At 41.9% G+C, this 21,555-nt stretch overlaps 1 protein-coding gene across 1 annotated transcript; it reads left to right on the top strand.

The window, feature by feature from the left end:
• Window positions 1-6,925: 6,925 nt before the first annotated feature.
• Window positions 6,926-16,090, top strand: LOC124263781. The gene is made up of 2 exons (XM_046698487.1): window positions 6,926-7,070; window positions 13,326-16,090. The coding sequence occupies exon 2, from the start codon at window positions 13,354-13,356 to the stop codon at window positions 15,736-15,738; it is 2,385 nt and encodes a 794-aa protein (XP_046554443.1). The 5' UTR covers window positions 6,926-7,070; window positions 13,326-13,353; the 3' UTR covers window positions 15,739-16,090.
• Window positions 16,091-21,555: the final 5,465 nt, after the last annotated feature.

The following is a 21,555-nucleotide window of genomic DNA, read 5'->3' as shown; positions in this document are numbered from 1 at the left end:
CATTAATTTCCCTACTGCCAAGCCCTCTCTGCAGTGCTAAAGCCCTAAATAAAGCATGTCTAGATTTCCTCAGGTTCAGGTTCTGAATCTCTGGTCTCCCTAGGGCTCCTTTTCAATATAAATGGGCTTGTTTGTTACTATCAAAATAATATATATTCAGAAACTAAGCCTTAGTCTAGTCAATATACAACAAACTAGCTTCTATCACTGTGTGCCATCGTAGTGTCAGAGGAAAGCCCAGAGATGCCGGTCACTAAGACCATGCATACACTTGTGAATCCGTGGATTTTCAGCTGACAATCCATGCATGCATTTTGGCTGAATATGAGTAAACCTCGAAACAGAATATCACATCAATTCATAAATATCGATAACTAAATTTCAACATCGAAATTAACAGGTTTCAGAACCACTTGCTTTATTCATCAGCTAGCATACCTCCCATGTGGCCACATTTCAATAAACATGTAATATGTTCAAACTGGTGTATAAATTTGGTTACCTAATAAGATTTAATATAGAGAATTTAGTTTGGCAACCAAAATATAACATTGTTTGAATTTATTACAAACCAAGCTCTATGTAACCCCAGTGTGCAGTCTGTACATAATTTGTACGTATTTGACAGAAATAATAAAATTTAGGATATCTGTATTTGTTTATAAGACACCCTTGATTTAATTCCCTATAGAAAACAAAAACTGCATTAAATTGAAGCAACAATTAACCTAATTTCCCATACTTCCAATATGACGGTTATATCTTTCATGAGCGATAGCAAATAAATTGTCAATTCAGAACCGTGCAAACTACAAATATGGTTTTATAGCTTCGATAAATGGGATTAATTCCCTTCATAGACAACACACGCTTTCCATCGAACCGTTTCTTGAATTAATAACCGCAATGAACGTGTACACGGTATAAGGTCTGTCGTATAAATCTGATTAAACAACAGCTAAAGAAATAATACTTCAATAAAAACGAAATACATTCGTGTAAAACGGTATTCTCGCTCCACTGGTTCGAAAACACGATGACCTAAGTTGTATTTATCGATATATATCGTACAAGATTATAAGTATGGTCCCAGTAGAATCCCTCTACACAATCATCACAAAGTGAGTGAGTGAGCGAGCGAGTATGGTTTTACGCTGCTTTTAGCAATATCCCAGCAACATCACGACAGAGGACACCAGAAGGGCTTCACACATGTATCCATGTGGGGAATCGAACTCGTGCCTTCGGCGTGACGATCGAATGCGTTAACTACAAGGCTACCTCACCGACCCCATAAATGAAAGAGTGCAAAGATCACTTTTCTGAAACGAGAACCAGGGCTATGTTAAGGCAAAGAGGTATACTGTTTGATGTCGATGTTTTACTGCATAGATTTATGCACATTTTTATAGCAGTATTTTACAATGAGTGGATTGACTAGTATTCTAGAGAACTATCGCTTGAAACATTTTATTGACTATACCTATATGAGTTGGGGAAAGGTAAAATAGATTATATATTCTACATGACATATCATGCAATACACTCATACAATTGAATCAACTGATGTGCTTTCAAGAGGCAAGTGGCGACCACAATACAAGGGACGCAACTCTTTCTGGATTCTGGATATGACATTTCATCGGTTTTCACAGAGGGATTCTTCACACGATCGAATCTCAAATGAAACATTTGCTAATTTAAAGAAATGTGTGTTCTTTCATCTTACGGCTAGATATGTTTTTCTTACCATTGAATACGATACCTTGGATAATTCCGATGCACATATTTTGAGTTAACACAACATTTGGACCATTTATTTGGACCGTTGCTTTACAATGAGTCCTGGAACTGCCTCGCGACATATTACCTAACATTCAACACCGGAAAGAAAGAGGTATTAACTGAAATCGATTCCTTGATGTCAGTTTATATGTTTGTCACAAAATAGGACATAAGATACCAATAGTTTACAGTTGTGTTGTTGTCTAACGCCACACTCGGCAATGTTCTCGCTATAACATGGCAGCCTGTAGAAGTCGAGTCTGGACCAGGCAATCCAGTTATCAATACTGTGGAGAAGGTCAATCAGGTCGCCGAAACTGACCACCACGCCCTTCAAGTTGCCACCTACGACCAGGATGTTTGGGAACAACTCAAACACGGCTTCTACACGGGACTTCAAACTTGTTATTCCTCAGGACTAGAATATTCTAGAATATCATATTTTGTGTACTGAACAACCTTTTTGAGGGTGTGTAAAGTGAAATTATCTTAAACATGGAAACCGTATATACTTCGAATGGATGTGTACGTAACACATTGTGTACTACTGTTTCGGCTTTGTTTCGGAAGACTAAAATTTAGATTATTATTTCAGTTTTTAAGTCTAGTATGAATGATGATTATCACTGATGAAATTTACTCGCTGATTCATGCACTGTATTACACAGGTAACTAGCTATACTGGCACTGTATTACACAGGTAACTAGCTATACTGGCACTGCATGACAGCGTCAGAATCGAGAACCGAGACAATGGTTGAGTGAGTTGGTGGTAACGTCCAATAATATCTCACATCAAAGTGCCGGTAGACCAAGAATAACAATCTGATATTCAGTGAGTGAGTTGAGTTTTACGCCGCACTCAGCAATATTCCAGCCATATGGCGGCTGTCTGTAAATAATCGAGTCTGGACCAGACAATCCAATGATCGACAGCATGAGAAGCTATCTGCGCAATTGGGAACAGATGCCATGCATCAACCATGTCAGCGAGCCTGACCACCCGATCCCGTTAGTCGCCTCTTACGACAAGCATGGGTTACTGAAGATGAATATTCTAACCCGGACCTTCACGGGTTCAGATATTTAGAACAACGGATCCTGTAGGTAAGGGACGCAACTCTGCAGTGACTTGCAGGTACTTGGGTTAAAGGTACCCCATGCAGTCTTTACACCAGAGGGTATGTCAAGGTAGAACATAGGCATAAGTTTTGAAAACGTGAATTTTCTTTAGGGGTGGCTATGAAAGTTATCAGATGTGTATATACTTTTCACAGAAAGTCAGACTTGATTTGACTCCCAAGTAAAGCAGAACACCCTCATCCTTTTGCAACAACCTGGTGTTATCACTTATTTTGGCCTTTCGTGGATTCAGTTTCGATAGATAGTTGAGACTGGTTAATCTCCGACTTTGACGTTTCATATTTAAATATCAACTATTTGAACGTAATCAAGTATTTCACAGGGTGAGTGAGGTTTTACGCCGCTTTTAGCAACATCACCACAACAGCACGACGATGGACAACCATCGAACCCTGGGCCTCCTTTCACAAAGCACTAAGGTGATCGTAAGTCACTAAGGTAACCTTAGTGCAATGTTAAATAATGGGAGTTAAGGTTAACCTTCGTAAAGGTTGCTTCGTGAAAGGAGCCCCTGGTCTTCCTCGTGACGACCGACCTGACTACCCTACCGCCCCGGCTTTCTTAGGAAATGTAAACAATCGTTTTAACAAGGTTAACTATTTCTCAGGGTCTTAACATTCATACTGTTTTTTATAGTTCCAAAGGTATCAGTCATACATGTGTATTTGACCACGCCATATGATTGTCAGATAAAGGGCACGTTTTCGGCCATTTCAACATATCTTATAATTTTCATAACAGTTCAAAGGCAATATATAAAGGTTAAACTATGACATTTCTAGTGGGACAAGATGGGCCATTGCCCCGCTTCGTCCTTTACCTGTATACCGCCTCCGTGGTGTAGTGGTTAGTTAGAGCGTCCGCCCGGAGAGCGGAAGGTCGCGGGTTCGATCCCCGACAGCGTCATACCAAAAGACGTTAAAATATGGTACTTGTTGGTCCCTGCATTTAATGGCTACAACAAGGACTGGTCGGCTCGGAGTCAGTATAATGTCTGAGTGGGGTATTCATGCTTCACTGCGGCATGGTATCTCTGTGGGCTAGCACTATAAAACCAGCTTCAGTCTGGGCTAGTACAAGCAACCGCACATACACTAACACACGCATGCACGTCGTCATATGAGCGAAATATTCTCAAGCACGACGTTAAACCCAATTTCACCTCACCTCACCTTTACCTGTAACTTTAAACTTCGACATTTCAAATCGGCTGACAACCGCTCTTCTCACCAGGTCCTGTTTGAACGTCTGTCAAACGACAGTCTATTCAAGTCATGTTGAGCACGTGGTAATATACTGACACGCACTGCATAGTTTACCACTGGGCACGTGCAGCACGTGCTTGTCGTGAATTACGTCCACCACTGCTGGGCTGCTTTGTCCATATAGTGTAATAATAGAATCACTATTGCTCGACCTGTTGCGTTAACCTGATAGACGGTGTAACGTCCGTGTATTTTGCTATATTGGATGTTTGAAGCGTTTATTGATGACAATGTGCGACTATGTGTCTTCAATCAGCTCTACGTTGACGCTGTAAGACCTTTCTCTTTCAGCAAAACGGTTTCGATTGACCCTATTTATAGATCCCTCGGTAGTTTCCAAATATGACGTAACTAGCAACATCCCTCACTTACACAAGCTGTCAAACAGGCTATATTATACTCTTAAAAAGTAGGGGAACTTCATTTTTAATTTACGATTGAAAAAATTGGGAGATACATGTATATCGGAGTCAATCAATGTTGATATGATAATAATGAATGTTTTGAGAGTGCAGCACCACTTGCACTTCCTTATGACCATATGTGCTTGCCATAAAAAGGCGACTATCTTGTCGTAAGAGGCGACTAACGGGATCGGGTGGTCAGGCTCGCTGACTTGGTTGACACATGTCATCGGTTCCCAATTGCGCAGATCGATGCTCATGCTGTTGATCACTGGATTGTCTGGTCCAGACTCGATTATTTACAGACCGCCACCATATAGCTGGAATATTGCTGAGTGCGGTGTAAAACTAAACTCACTCACTCACTCACTATGACCATAGTTGTTTGTACAGTAGTACCTCTTGGAAGATGATTGGTGTAAGACGTGAAATTTGCATGTGTACGATTTTCATTTTCAAACAAAACAAAACCGGCTAGAAACAAACACTAACAACGTGGTGATGCAAGATGATTGTCACAATTAATGGTCTACAGTGATTTTAAGACCTTCGTAAAAACCGTCAAAATCAAGAATGACACCCTATGCACGTGTGTGGGGCTACTGCGCTGTGCACGTGCATCCCATGCGCTGTGTTTAGGGGGTGATAAAGAGAATTGGTGGTGCGTTTATAAGATGTCTGTCTTTAAAAAGTTTGTTAACGCTTATACTTCCTATCCAAATTCACTTTCTCCTACTTTCTTTTAAGAGTATTGTTCTAATGCCTAATCTAGGTCAGTTTAGCCATCGTACCGTGCAAACGTTTGACACCATTTGAGTTCCTGTTATGTCAGTGTGAGTGAGTTGTGTTTTACGCCGCTTTGGCTAGTGTTTCAGCTGTATCACGGAGTGATAGTTTGACGACACAGGGACATCATATGCATATCCTTGCTCCCCCATGATACAAGTGGGTCATTTATATGTTGTTTGACGCCGCAGTCAATACTGCAGCTACATCACGGTTGTTTCTTAATGGAAACACTACCACTTTTCTAATCTAGCTGGGGCGGTGGGGTAGCCCAGTGGTTAAAGCGTTGGCTCGACACGCCGAAGACCCGGGTTCGAATCCCCACATGGGTACAATTTGTGAAGCCCATTTCTGGTGTCCCCCGCCGTGATGTTGCTGGAATATTGCTAAAAGCGGCGTAAAACCAAACTCAGTCAGTCAGTCTAATCTAGCTTCTTGCCACAGCATTGGAGTACCCACAGCAACATTCCAGCCCGGCTCCCCGATTCATAAATTGATGCTCGTATTATCGCTCATCCGTTTGCTTGCTCTATACTAGACTAAGGTAGCGGTTGGGTTACCTAGAGGTGAAGGCATTCGTTCGCCACTCGGAACCCCCGGGTTCGATTCCCTTCATTGGTACAATGTGCGAAGCCCATTTCTTGTGTCCCCCGCCGTGATCTTGCTGGAATATTGCGAGGGAGCGTAAAACCATACTCACTCTCTCAGTGTTGGTGGATTATATGGATATCGAAACCCATTTCTTTCCTCATTCAAGATTGAATACAAATTACCCAACTGTTGCATATTCTTTATAGCTTTCCATTTGACTTTAAACGTCCATCAACAGACAGGCTTTATGTGTCCCTATCGACTTATTGCTAGTCAAACAATTACACCATATCTCAAGTACTGTGTCGCGGAGGCAATACGTTGAACGCACGTGACACGTTTATGTTTAATTTGACATTCTTCCAGTTTTCTTTTTATATACACGTTGTACATTAACTATGTCGACTGTATCCTGCCATTCGTTGAAATGAAAAGCACGTATCGGTTTGTTGATTTTTGTTCGATACCTTTGAGACCTGTTATACAATTGATGTTAAAGATCGACCGTATGCATGAAGCGAGTTTATATAGCTGCATATGTCAAAGATAAAGTTGTCGCTGTCGCTTCGTGAGTGGGAACAACCGCTGTCTACCTATGTGAATTGTTTCTTGGTTAATAATCTATCTTGCAGGACACGAGCATCCCAGTTCGAGCCTCACCCTGGACGAATCATATTTGACTCTTGGTGTACAGACTCCTTAAAACTCACGTCTGCTTGAAGCAAAAACAAGGAAGATCGTCTGAAACATGAAAGGTGCAGGATCGTTCGTAGAATAAGCATGCGAATTGGTGAAACTAAATGGAAGACGCATCTAAGGTAGATTCAGAGGAGACATCTTGTCGTCTTATCTTGCGCTGTCGCTCGCTATACTTCGTAGCTTGTCGTAAAAATAACCAGAGGCAAACACGTGATTTATGAAGCCCCCTTGTCAAGTAATGTCCCAGGTAAAGAGGCGCGCCATCGTCCGCCCGCTGACATAAACAGGAGGCTTGCTTTGGACTGAAATTTGTAACCTTTGCCTCGCTGGTTGGAACAGTTCTGATGTAGAGGTGAACATGGATCCCTGTGACAAATGACAGTTTCAAGAATATAAGGTGAGATTGTGCTGTCCCACTGTTAAACCCTAACGAGGTCACTTGTGCTTTTTTGCATCAACGTAATTGACTCGTAAATTCGCCATTGTCCAACATGGAAGTGTGTTAGGATCACACATAGCAGTACTTGAAAAACGCATAACAAATACCAACTGTTTACACAACACATATGTCCAGGTTTGTTACAGCGGAGATGATTCACCACTGAAATGTTTCCCCTTCCTGGCATAAAATGATAGTCACGTTTTAATTGCTGTCACGTGTCACATAAACGTTAAAGCTACCATTATTTTCATAAATTATGTCTAGCCTAATAAATCAAACGTCTCATACTCTGACAAGTTTAGTAAATATCAGCGTATGTGTCAAAAGAGTTCAAAGGGTCTTGTTTCACAGTGTAAACAAGGGTAAATGTGTTTCTCCAAAGTTCAAGCTGTGGAGTTTCAAGCATTATAATTCAAATTCTCATATTCTGTTTCTGTTTGTTACATTTTGACTTACGTAACTGTACTCCGTCATAACATAACGGGACATTACCACGGGCGTACATGCGCCTTGCTGTCAAAACAGATGTTAAACATGGTACATGAAACTACATACAGTGCGAGTGACAATAAAAGTACGACAATAACAGTACTAGATAAAGAATGAGGAAATATTTTTATGGATATACAACTTCTTTACTCTGTATAGGCGGCAACATTAGAATCTATGTCGAAATGTCGCCAATATAGAATAAAAAAAGTTGTATATCCATAAAAAATGTCCTCATTCTTCATCTCCTCAACTTCTTGAATGCCAATCAAAGAAGTATGAGATAAGTTGGTTGGTTGGTTTGTTGTTTAACGCCGCACTCAGCAATATTCCAGCCATATGGCGGCGGTCTGTAAATAATCGAGTCTGGACCAGACAATCCAGTGATCAACAGCATGAGTATCGATCTACGCAATTGAAATACGATGACATGTGTCAGGCTGGGTAACAACAAGTAGCCTACCATTTTCTACTTTTCATCACCACTCAAGCGTATCTCTGGAATTGGGTATTTTATTTTAAATTCTAGCCCGAATAGCAGCAAATTTTCTGATGCGGCTCAAAGCAACATATACTCACTAACTCCATTTTTTTATTGACAACATATAACAAGCCATCGCAAAAGGCGCCACAGGCCACGGACCAACAGTTATGTGTAGCGTTAAACGTTATACAAGTCAGAAGGCAATTTGCGACAATTTACAAAACGACAGACTCTTCTCTATTGTGACAGCGCTAACTTTCTGATGCCACTTCCGGTAGCGCATCCGCTGCGACGTGACAGTTCAGAAAGGTCATGTCGTGATCATTTTGTTTTTGAGCCAGTTAGTCGGCACAGGGAATCATTGCTATGACGAGTAGGATATAATATGGACTCTTATATCCAGACCCTGTTCGAGTGTAACGGTAACATGTCACAAATCATTCTTTCTTAGCTCCTTCCAAACACATCTATGCATGTCTGCAAACAGCACTGGTGGAGCACTACCCTTCGCCGGGTACGCGAGTTGTTGACTTTAAGTACTTACTTGAGTCAATCTATCACACGACCTGTACACAGGTATATGCAGCACTAAGCAGCCTTAAATATACCCGCAGAACTAGGCAGCCTAAACTTCCTAAACAACTCGTTCGTCAATCTAAATATTAAAAAAATACAAATAGGCCTACTCAGTTAAACCAAATATCGCAGACCTCGATGTGGAACCCTTACTCATTAGATTTTTCAAACAAGCTACTTACTGTCAAAAACAACACGATCTGCTTCAGTAAAGATGTTATATGTCTTTTAAAATGTCTCACAGGCGGTAAGCATTACATTGGAGCAACTGGTGTGCGACTGAAGGACCGAGCCACTCTACACAGACAACAAATTCAAGATCAAATCACGAAGTATAAATGTAAGCAAACACATTGATGAATGCGGGAATGAGCATTTTACTATAATTCGGTTTTATATATTGTTTAACTATGATCAACATTTACGAAATGAAAAAGAATAAAATGTTCATTACACATTTGAAACGTAATCTTAATTCAAACGTATTATTTTTCAAACCTTCCGTATGTAGTTCAATGTATAAATATTCCACTGAAACAACAATGTATTTACGTCTACCACTGCTATTACTGACTATGACGTCAGATATTATGACGTTCTCGCCAATGATTACGTTTAGGTCCTCCCTTCATTGTCAATAAATGTTCTGTAATACACACTGACGAATCAGTACACAGCCATTGTGCGTCGCCGGTCACTACAGTGAGTTTTCATTACACCTGAAGAGGTGACATGAGACAAGTATAGACGTTTCAGAGGTGACATGAGACAAGTATATAGACGTTTCAGATGTGACATGAGACAAGTATAGACGTTTCAGAGGTGATATGAGACAAGTATAGACATTTCAGAGGTGACATGAGACAGGTATAGACGTTTCAGAGGTGACATGAGACAAGTATAGACGTTTCAGAGGTGACATGAGACAAGTATAGACGTTTCAGAGGTGAGTGCCTGCTTTCTGTTCTTGGGTCCATAAAGCAGGTACTGACCGACTAAAAGTCCATAATGTTTTTATTTTATAATATACTATTCACACTTTGCTAAGGATCAAATCATGGATTCAACAGAAAACTATTATGTGGGTCAAATTTGGTTTAAATACCTAAGCTTATTGTAAGCATAAAGTAAGAATGATGTGGTTGTTTGCCTAAAGAGGGGTTAACCATATTAGTATTATCCAGTTTTAAATGGATACAATTTCAAATTATACATTTACGTTTAAGTAAAGTTTTTGTGATCCTTAGCAAAGTGTGAGTTGTATATATACAGACAGGACACATATGAACAGTCAGCACTCTTAATTGATTGATTGATTGATGTTGCTTAACGCCGCACTCAGCAATATTCCAGCTATATGGCGACGGTCCGGTTCAGAAAATCCAGTGATCAACATCATGAGCATCGATCTACGCAATTAGGATACGATGACATGTGTCAACCAAGTCAGCAAGCCTGACCACCCGATCTCGTTAGTCGCCTCTTACGACAAGCATGGATTGCTAATGACCAGTTCTATCCCAGATCTTTACGGGTGCGCTTTTAATACTGAACAGTAAACAATCAACAACATGGTATGCTAGTAGATGATACAGATGTAGTTTTCGCTTTCTCTCGGTCAGGGCCCCGTTCCTCAAAGCGATCGTAGCGCTACGACAGTCGTAAGTCTATGTTAAAGTATGGGAGTTACGATCACCTTAGCGCTACGATCGCTTTGAGGAACGGGGCCCTGGTCGATAGAAGGTTAACTCGTTTGGTAAACTTGGTACCTAATGGGAACTCGTGTAGTATTCTATATATCCTACACCAGAGGGGATCTCGACTTAAACAGGTGCCAAGCAGCTTGATAGGCGACTAGGCGGTTCGGATGCTCAGACACGGTGACTGTTCATTGCGTGTCGATCTCCATCTCCGAATGCTCACAGTATCGATCACTGGCTCGCCTGGCCCAGACTCTCTCATATACAGGTCGCTGTCATGCACACGCACCTAGTATAGTATGACGTACCCTCTGACACAGTAACGACACCAATTACACCCCTGCCACAGCTAATTTGCATATCACGAGACCGGAAAACCTAACGCGCGAGCAATATAATCAGTGCAGTCGTTGATAATGGTATTTTAGTGTCATTAACTGGGTTTTTTTCCATAAAAATTAAGATATCCTATCACCACGGCGAAGGTGACGAGCGTGACGTCATACCTTTACGTGTCAAAGTGACCGTATCACTAAATATCCAGGGGGGCTTGGATGTCAGGTTGAAACCTGCCTTTGTAAACATTAGAAAATTAAGCAAATGGACACATTTCTTCACGTTTTTATGAAATGTTTGTGTAAAGTTAACCATTCCATGTTCAACAATAAACATATAAAATTTGTTTTCAAATGAATCGGCCTTTGGCAGACGTACTACAATTATAATTACGGTGAGGTCAAGCAGGTGAGAGACATGTAACGGAGAAAGGTATGCAACTGTTTTCTATTTGTTTGACATGGCAAATGTATTACTATTCAAGAGGGTCAGTATTGTCAACGCTGTTTTAGCCATGCTATTTGATACAATACGACTGGTTTTCGTGATTGTGAATTCCAGCTGTGGATTTGACTTGAGGAGTATGTTTGTATATGCAGTAGTATATAGCGTAGAACATCCACAAGTGTCGTGTACTATAACACGGCGTTAACGTCAAAGTGAATTTTCAGCCATATTACATAGTGTTTATAAAATCACGTTACATGTATGTCGGTTATGTTTCGTCCATTAAATCAATTGTATAATTCAACACCATCTTCCTTACATGAATCCCTGAATTCCTCATACTGACAAAAACTGACAAATGGACTCTGTCACCAATACGAAGTGTTTCAGTGAAATCTAACGAAATATATCGAGGATATGAGATGCCGCGCTGTGAAAGAATACTTGTTTGAAACGTATACAAAGCCAATCTCAGATTTTACACTGTGTATCCGTTCGCCTACTTGTTGCATACAATTGCTCATTAGTTTTAGAACATGCATGGGAAAGGTATCGTAGCAAGCGATAGTTAAATAAAAAAAGGTGTATTCCAATGATTTTCTAGATTCATCACAACATATTATAGTTTTTGAAAGCATGACGCCATAACTGACGCAAACTCACGCACAACGATGACGGTACTTCTCTTAATTTCTGACTATTTCCCTTGGTCACAATGAAAACAAAAAGAACATAACAACCAGCAGACTGACAGAATTTTCGGACTACTTACATGTCACATTTATGCATATACGTTGCTTGAAACAACGAAAATTACCTTCGAAAACTCCGGCGTACTCGTGTCAGTGAACATGCCATTTTGAAAAAGTCGCTTCCCGATAGTGATGTCATACGGACGTCAACATTGTTATACATATTTGGTATTTTCATTGAGGCGAGGTTATGAATGAAAATACGCTCAATCCGTCCTCCTGCTTACATTTTCTGTTCTTATGCTTCTTTCGTATTTTCACAAACTCTTTTTCACGTGATTAATATCAGTATTATTATCTTTTGATTTGGGACTAGACAGGAGACCAGTTTAAAATCAAGTGGCACCAATTACGTCATAATCAAAGGGCCGTAACTCTGGCCTGTTTAGCTCGGCAAACAAATACCTCATATTGGCATAACATTTCAGCACTTATTTTGAGGGTTATACTTACATTGTAAGAAAAATGAGTGTATATTTTCAAACATTGGTATTAACTAATTAAAACAGTTCACTTTGATTCACATAAGAATAAATGTGATTTATTCGTGTACACTTCCATCGTTATATATATATTTGAAGGTGTATTATGTAACAGATAATGTGTAGATAACATACACGTGTTGCATAGCAACTACAGCAATATCATGAATAGAAAGTGTTGTCAGAGTCATCTTCTAGCGCTTCATAAAATGTCTGCATTAAGAAATGAATAAGAACAATAGCACCCCACCCCCCAAAAAACAAAAATACCCAACAACAACCTAAAACACCACCTTATAAGTTCTAGCAAATACGAATACGAATACGAATAACAAGAAATTTACCAATTACCAGATGTTTGTATTTGCAGATGAATGTAATGCGAATCGGGAGGTTGTTATGTAAGACTTGCATGTTTGTGAGACATATTACCCTGGCGGTACGGCTTGTTGCTCATCCTTTCAACCACTGGTTTGCTTGCCCCTGTCTAGTATTACAGACTCCCGCAATATAGCTGCGACCGGCAATGCTGGAAATAACCAGTCTTGAATTTAATCTGAGACAGATTCCATTAGGCGTAAAACGTAGAGTGAGTGAGTGAGTTTGATTTTACGCCGCTTTTAGCAATATTCCAGCAATATCACGGCGGGGGACACCAGAAATGGGCTTCACACATTTGACCCATGTGGGGAATCGAACCCGGGCCTTCGGCGTGACGAGCGAACGCTTTACCCACTAAGCTACCCCACCGCCCCTGTAAAACGTAGAACACTGGTGAAAATGATATGAATGGTGTTTGCGAAAAGGGTATCCTGCCCTACTGGTAGCACCGGCCTTTCGTGCAAAATTCATAAGAGGTAAAGTTTTGCATGACACATCATTAACCTATAGCCTACATACATGTTTTTGAAATGACTTTCACTCCACGTCGTCTTGTTTCCCAGGTTCCACGCTGACAAATCCTGAACCAAGATGGTGGACATCACTTCCGGCATAACGCTGCGACCAATCTATAGCCGTCTCATCAGTGAGCGAGGGGCAACTAACATACAGTCCGTCTCTGTAGCCAACCGCAGCACAAAGTACGTGTCTGATATATGTACAACCCTCATCGACATCCAATGGCGCTGGAATCTGTTGCTATTCTTTGGAGGTTTCACACTGACATGGCTTATCTTTGCCGCCTACTACTATCTGCTGGCCTACGTGCATGGAGACTTATTCAAAACAACCGACGATGATTGGTTGCCCTGTGTTGAAAATATCCAATCATATGCATCGGCATTTCTTTTCTCGATTGAAACAATGACAACGATTGGTTATGGGTATCGCTTCGTGACTGAAGCTTGTCCAGGGGCTTACTTAGGTGTCATAGCACAGTCGATACTTGGAGCGGCATTACAGTTTGCATTGGCTGGTCTCGTAGTTGCAAAAGTGAGACGATCCAAGAAAAGATCAGGCACGATTCTTTTCAGCAAAGTAGCTTGTATTTTTGCAGAGGATCTTAAACTTCGGTTGGCAATAAGAGTTGGTGATATGCGCAAGTCACATATCATAGGAGCCCATGCGCGTGGTTATTTTATCCTGAAAACCTTCTCTAAAACTGGTGATAAGATCCCTGTACAGTATTTCAATATGGACTTCAGATCAGAGGGAGGTGATGAACGGTTGTTCCTGCCGTGGCCCACGTATATCGTCCATAACATTGACGAAGAATCACCCTTGTATAATTTGTCTAGAGATGATGCCATGCAGGAGAATTTCGAACTGATAGTTGTCCTGGAAGCGGTGTCGTCAACCCTCAGTGCTTCGTTCCAAGTAAGGAAGTCCTACCACCCCTGGGAAATTAGGTGGGGGCATAGATTTCTCCCTCTAGGCGTCACATACCAGGATGTGTTTGACGAACACGTCATAGACTACGAACACTTTCACGACACCAAGGCGGTGTCTACTCCCATGGTGAGCGCTAAGGACATTGATGAGATGGCCAAGCAGGGAAACCTGTCCACCGAGAATCTTCAGAGAAGACGAGATTCAAGAGCTGAGAGTGATCTTTTCTTCAGACAGAAGACAGTCTCGGATACCTTCCTAGGAGCAGAGGAAGACCTAAGTGTGAGTGAGTTTTCCATGTCAGACTCCATGTCATTGCAGGAGACGCTGAGGAGGATCAGTACAGTTACTTACCATGGTCCAGGAACATTTGAGAAGAGGAGGACGATTAGAGATGTGTTCCGAAGTCCCCCCATTGCTTATAGCAGGACAAGGAGACACAGTACTGGGCAGTTTCTGGATAGTTTAACCCGAAACCGTCGTCCCAGTCACGATTTGTCTTCAAGTCGTCGACCAAGCCAAGATTCATCCGGTCGTCGAACTAGTCAAGATCTGATTTTCAACCGTCGGACAAGTTTTGATTTCGTTCCCGTCAGAAAACACTCGATGGGTGGGGATTCAAGTGATCTGGCTTCTATAGACGAGGGAGAATACACAGACGAGTTGGGGCAACATGAAGAAAGTGGTCCGAGGTATATAAAAAGGAAAAAGGTGACGTTGAACATGGCACCCGTCACCGAAACTTTGAGGAAGAGAAGTGACCCTGGGATGTCTTTCACAAGGCCACAGTCCGCGTTACATCAGAGAAGAAGACATAGCACTTGGCAATTTGCAGAACAGGATTCGTTCATTAGAGACTACAAGCAAATCCATCCCGAGTTGTATTTAGATCCACATATAGAGGAAATCGAAAGTGGGGCTTCTGATGAACAAGATTCAGACAATGGAGGTGCTGCTAAAGAAGAACAAAGTCGTGATGATGATGAGAATTTGAATGCACAGGGATATGCAGATGAAAACCTAGTCTCACCACCGAAAGACGGGACCACAGTGCAAGAATTAGGTGACAGCAAGATCGTTATAACTGGATCCTTCAGAAGGAAGTATGTTGTGCAAAAGGTGCCTGAAATCGTGATAGAAGATGTTTCCACTTCAGCTGCGGAGGGGGCTCATTTACATACGAATATGGAAGTTTTTACAGAAGACGCGGATGAAGAAGATGCAGTGAGAGATGACAAGGTGGAAGACGCTGAAGTTGAGAGGTGTCTAGAACACAACGATCCTCCAACTTCTCCTGAGAAGGGAACATCACTTGCTGACACAGATAGCAGCCCTGAAGCAGTAAACTTTGCCTACGTGTATGACTCTGAAGACGACATCGGTTACAGAGAAGACATCTTGCCTGGTGACATGGCTGACGGTGATGAGCACAGGCAGAATGTCAACTATGGGTTTGAGTCGGACGACGAGCTCGCGGCGGACGGCAAGAAGGATAAGATGGAGGAGGGAGGAAGGAAAGAAGGATAAGGAAAGTATCCACCGTCTACATAAAGTATATGGCAGAGGGTTTGGAATTTCCCTTACAATGCAACGTTCTGCTGCTTCTAACAAGGTGTATAGGTCTCTAACGATTCAGCGTCATACCGACACACGTTTAACCCTAACCATATAATAACCAATGCTGTGATATTTGTGCTGAAGTCAAGTGCCTGTCCACTTCATGGAAAAGCGTACCAGGTTTATTTTTAGTCGCTTTTCATGTATTTTTCAAATATGTTCGCGGAAAAAATAAACAAGAACAAAACACTTTCAAATGTGGTCAATCCTTCACTTGTGTGTACCTTGTGGGGCGGTTAATCCTTGAATGCACCCTGTAATTTGTGGAATATCTGGACAGTGCTTCGTGCATGTAGGAACCGACATAAATGGGTATCTGGTGGCCGGTTTCTGTGTTTGTTAGGTGTTTAATACCGCCATCAGCAATATCTCGTCTATAAGGCTGTGGCCAGTAATAGTCGTAATAGTCGAGTCGGTACCAGACAGTCAAGCGATTGACATAATTATAAACTCTGTCAAAAAAGAAACGCAACCCCTGTATTTTAGAGATTTTGATCTGAAGTTTTAAGACGACACAGCATTTTTATTATTTAAGACAGAAGTCTGAAATTTGGCAGAATAATAACCAAGATGGGCATGTTTAAAATTGTCATTTCAAAAGTCATCTCACAGACACCAGTTTGTCACCAGGGGGGCGTCTTTCTCAGTATCTCGTATGAGCACCACGAGCTGCAATCACTGCACGGCATCTCCTTGGACAAGAACGGATAAGACGCCGGATTCTTTCCTGGGAATGGCTCTCCACTCCTCCTGCAGTGCAACGCCGAGCTGTTGCAGCGTCTGTGGCGGCGGCTGACGTTGACGTACGCGTCGACCCAGAGTATCCACAGGTGTTCAATAGGGTTGAGGTCTGGTGATTTAGAGGGCTATGGCAGGAACATTGACGTTGGAATTCTGCAGAAAGTTCATTGTTGCACGTGCAGTATGAGGCCGGGCGTTGTCTGGTTGAAAATCTGTGTCTGTTGGTCAATAATCAGGAGAGAAGGTGAGGCTGTAATACGTGGTTGATGTAACGTTGGGCTGTCAGGTTCCTTCAACGATCACCAAGTCTGATTTCTGGTTGTATGAGATGGATCCCCAAACCATAACGCTTTCTCCGCCAAATCTGTCCCCTGTCGGACGCAGATGGGCGCAAAACGTTCATGACGTCTCCTATACACACGTTTTCTTCCGTCGTGATGTTGCAAAAGAAAGCAGGATTCATCAGAAAACCAGATGCGCCTCCAGTTTTTGTAAAGTCCATATCCTTACGTTGTTGCACCACCTGAGTCGTCGGCGGAGATGTAGGGGGCGTAGTACAGGTCCAACAACTGGTCTACAGGCACGTAAACCCGCTTCTTTCAGACGGTTCTAATCGTTTGAGCTGACACTCTCCTCAAACCTGGTATTTGTGTGGCAGTCACGGTTGGTAGGGCATGCCGATTACGCAGGTGATGGACCCGGATGTACCGATCTTGAAGGGGTCGTGATTCTTGGCCTTCCACTTCTCGGGCGATCGTTGGTCAAATTGAAGTTGTTGTAGCGGCTCCAAAGTCGGGATATCGTTGTTTGTGAACATTTAGGTGCCGTGCAACAGTTCCAAAACTTTCTCCGGCGAACACGACCAATGGCGATATTTCGGTCGGCAGCACTCAATCGTGGCATTTTAACACAGCTTTTCATGCGACAAATGAATGAATATAATACGAAAGCACATGGGCTTTTATACACCCCTACATTAACTGCCATTTTCATGATTTGCATGTGTTTTTTTTGTGCGAAGTCACCATGAGGGTCATTTCATGCGTTGTGACGGAATAAGCAATAAAATACACTTATGCGTACAAATGCAGTTGTTTGGATGGTAATCTTCATTAATTACGTGTATAATTTCAATACATTCGAATAACATTTAGTTTGGAAGCAATAACTTCATTCAAACGAATTTTTCATATCTGAGGACAGGGGTTGCGTTTCTTTTTTGACAGAGTTTAGTATGACCAGAAATTACTGAGAATTTTAGGAATATGTTTAATTGGATTTCTAGTATAAACAACCTTGACCAGCTATCAAGTGCTTGGTTTAATTCAAGAGAGACAACTCCGTTAATCCTTTTTCATTAGTTTGTGAAGAGTTATCCCCCTTCGTTTACTTGCTAGCAGACGACATTTTCAGTGATCCTCAGTATGGATGATTTAGAGAAGAGGAAGTTGATTTTAGAGTATTATAACAAGGACATCAGATCAACTAAAGTGATTTCAAGTAGAACTGGCATCCCTTTGTCCACTGTTTATCGTGTTTTGAAAAATATTGCAAATGGATATGGCATTGAGCACCAGGGAGGCGCAGGTAGGCCCAGAAAATTGACTGTCGGTGACAGGAGGCGGCTTGGTATTCTTGTTTCTAAAAACAAACGAAGGAGTTTAGAAAACTTAAGGCTGGATATGATTGATAGAGGAACTGTGGCTGTCTGTAAGGAGACAATTAGAACAGAGCTGCATGCAATGGGTTGGCAGAAAAGTCGAGGAATTCCATCACCGATCATGAAACCTGAACAAAAGGAGCGAAGGTTGAACTGGTGCTTACAGCATAGAAATTTTAACTGGGACAATGTGATTTTCTCAGATGAAAGTTCTGTGTGGCTGTTTCCTAATACACTGAAATTCTGGACCAAACAAACTGAAAAACCTTTGTATCAGCGCCCAAAGTACAGTCCGAAACTTAACGTGTGGGGTGGCATATCTGTGCTAAGGGCAACGCCCCTGTGTATTTGAAGGGAATATGAACAGTGAGCGGTACACAGATATTCTCGAGGGACATTTACTTCCATCTGCTCACGTGTTCTATGGAAATTTTGGATTTTCCAGCAGGACAACGACCCAAAACATCGTTCAAAGCATTCACAGGCCTGGTTTCGGACCCAAAATATGACTTTATTAGATTGGCCAAGCTATAGCCCTGACCTAAATCCAATAGAAAATGTTTGGGGACTTATGAAGGAAAGTGTCAATAAAAAAAATCTGACAAATATTTCTGAAATGAAAGAAGAGGTGGTCCGATATTGGGACAGCATGGACCACGACTTTCTAACTTCTTTGATCAGTAGTATGCCCCACCGCATTGAAACCTGCATTGCTGCCCATGGTGACTTGACAAAATACTAACTGTTCACCTGTCTTTGAATCTGGAGTTATGTTCTGCTAATATTCACATTTAATACGTGAGTAATGAGTGAAACATATATAAAAATTTACAATCTTTAAATTCTCAATAATTTCTGGTTGTACTGTAGCACTGATCTAAGCAATTTGACCAGTGAAGGTCCGGTTTAGAATATTGATATTCAGTAACCTATGCTTGTCGAAAGAGGCGACTAACGGGATCGGGTGGTCAGGCTCGCTGATTTGGTTGACACATGTCATCGGTTCCCAACTGCGCAGATCGATGCTCATGCTGTTGATCACTGGATTGTCTGGTCCAGACTCGATTATTTACAGACCGCCGCCATATGGCTGGAATATTGCTGAGTGCGGTGTAAAACTAAACTCACTCACTCCAAGCAATTTCGGGGAGCAGGAACACCCGTTTCCGTTAGACCAGCTCTAACCCGGATCTACTCAGGTTCAGATTCTGTGACTGCGCCGGGCGTGCTATTGTATCCCGATGCCACTGGGTCGTTGATACAATTTCAGTTTGGTCTGGAATTGATTATATTCAGGACTGTATGATAAAGCGACAGTATTGCTGTCTGTGGGTGCACTGGGATATGCTCAGGTATCAATATTCAAATGTGAGGACTTCAAGTAACCTGACAAAGAAACTGGTGGTGTTCTATTCTCGTCTGTCTTCTTCAACACGGGAACTAACCCGAAATCGACGTCATACGTGTGTTGTGAAAACAAATAACAGAACAATGCACGAGGTTTAATTTAATTATTATTTCACAAAATGAAAATCGTTGTTGAATGATATAGTGAATGGTTGGCTAGGTCTCAGTATCACCTATATCTAGGCGGTGACCTGAGACGTATATGGAGAGACCATATGGCGCCGTAACAGTTCTGGGAGGTAAAACTGGTACGCATGCCATCCTTGCGCATCTAAGGGGCACAACCCGGCACAGCGAACAGCGGTGACTCAGACTAAGGGTCCGGCCGGGTACTGCGAAACCAAACTTTGAATATTGTGTACATTCTATTCAAGGTGATGTATTCTATAAATATGTGTGTATATATATTTGTCATAAGATACTTTGTATATTCTATTTTCGTACTATTCAAACAAAATAATCCTCAGAAGGGTAGTCAGATCAATAAACTGATCCGTTGATGATAGGTAGTGGTTGACGTTTTTCAAAAGAAAACTTTCTGAGGACAGTAAATTTCATATACGCACGGAAAAAGTAAGGCAACGGGAATGTCAATGTTTGTATTTTATGATAAATGTTGACAACATTCTCGCAGGAGAAAACATATAACCAATACTCAATCCCTTGGTTTTCACGTGCCGCACGCAGTCTCGCCACACGTGCGTAGGGGTGACTTTAGTCATTTTGACACTTCAAAGAATGTCGATTTATCGCTGCGTACCATTATTTCTATTCATCTTCTTGATTCTGAATCTACTTACCTTTGGGGGAAACTGTTTGTCGTAATACCCGTAGTTTATCACAGATTTAGGGCTACGATGGCTTGGTCCCTGTAAACCTTCGTCAGATTACTAGAAATCGTCTAGATGCAGCTCATATCCAGTGTTCTCCGGCCATGTATTGTGCCGCCCCTTTTACAGTTGCCTCATGTTGCCTACAAACGTACACTACGTAGATACCCGTGAAGGTCCGGGTTAGAATTGATCTTCAGTAGCCCATGCTTGTCGTAAGAGGCGACTAACGGGATCGGGTGGTCAGGCTCGCTGCCTTGGTTGACATGTCATCGGTTCCCAATTGTGCAGATCGATGCTCATGCTGTTGAGTGTCTGGTCCAGACTCGATTACTTACAGACCGCCGCCATATAGCTGGAATATTGCTGAGTGCGGCGTAAAATTAAAACTCACTCACACTACGTAGACGTACACTACGCCGCTGTTCCTGTGTCTTGTTTTCAGATGTATTCCGTTTCACTTTGCACTTTCCTGTAGGCGTGGTCGAGTCCGCGACGTCGAAATGAACGCCAGGTCTATGTCAGTCTGAGACCTCTTGGCAGATTTTGCGGTGGATCTGCATTGGTGCCGGTGGCTTCACTATGACTGAACAAACCCACACAACATTGTGCAAGGAAAGGTCTCTGTACAGTACCATCGGGACAACAAACTGACTTCTTTTGTTCCGTTTGCATGGCATGTCGACGTTTTGTCTTTCAGGACGACTGCCCCCCATTCGTGACCAACTCGTGTTATATTATTACGGGATAAGCCGAATAGCGAGGTTTCGGAAAGGGGCGAGTGGTGACGATTGGCACGGGGGCAGTCCAATCGTCACCACTCGCCCCTTTCCGTAACCGCCAAGAAGAGGTTGACTTTTTCTTGGTCATTCATATTTTTTTCAGCCAAATTATGTAAATTCCACCAGGGTTATCCCAGCAAGGTCACACGAATGTTCAGTTTGAGAAATATTTCAAAGTCATGTTTTAGTATCTGCTTTGGTATCATATAGGTAGCTGAAAAAATGATTATTTTATTTGCATATTCCAAGAAACAAATCCTTTTTGTGATTCTTAAACCACACACACACACACACGCGCGCACATAAA

This window comes from Haliotis rubra, unplaced genomic scaffold (genome assembly GCF_003918875.1).
Source record: "Haliotis rubra isolate DU_JTF1 unplaced genomic scaffold, ASM391887v1 Scf9, whole genome shotgun sequence".
Classification (NCBI taxonomy): domain Eukaryota; kingdom Metazoa; phylum Mollusca; class Gastropoda; order Lepetellida; family Haliotidae; genus Haliotis; species Haliotis rubra.
This window is presented reverse-complemented; position numbering and strand designations above follow the sequence as displayed.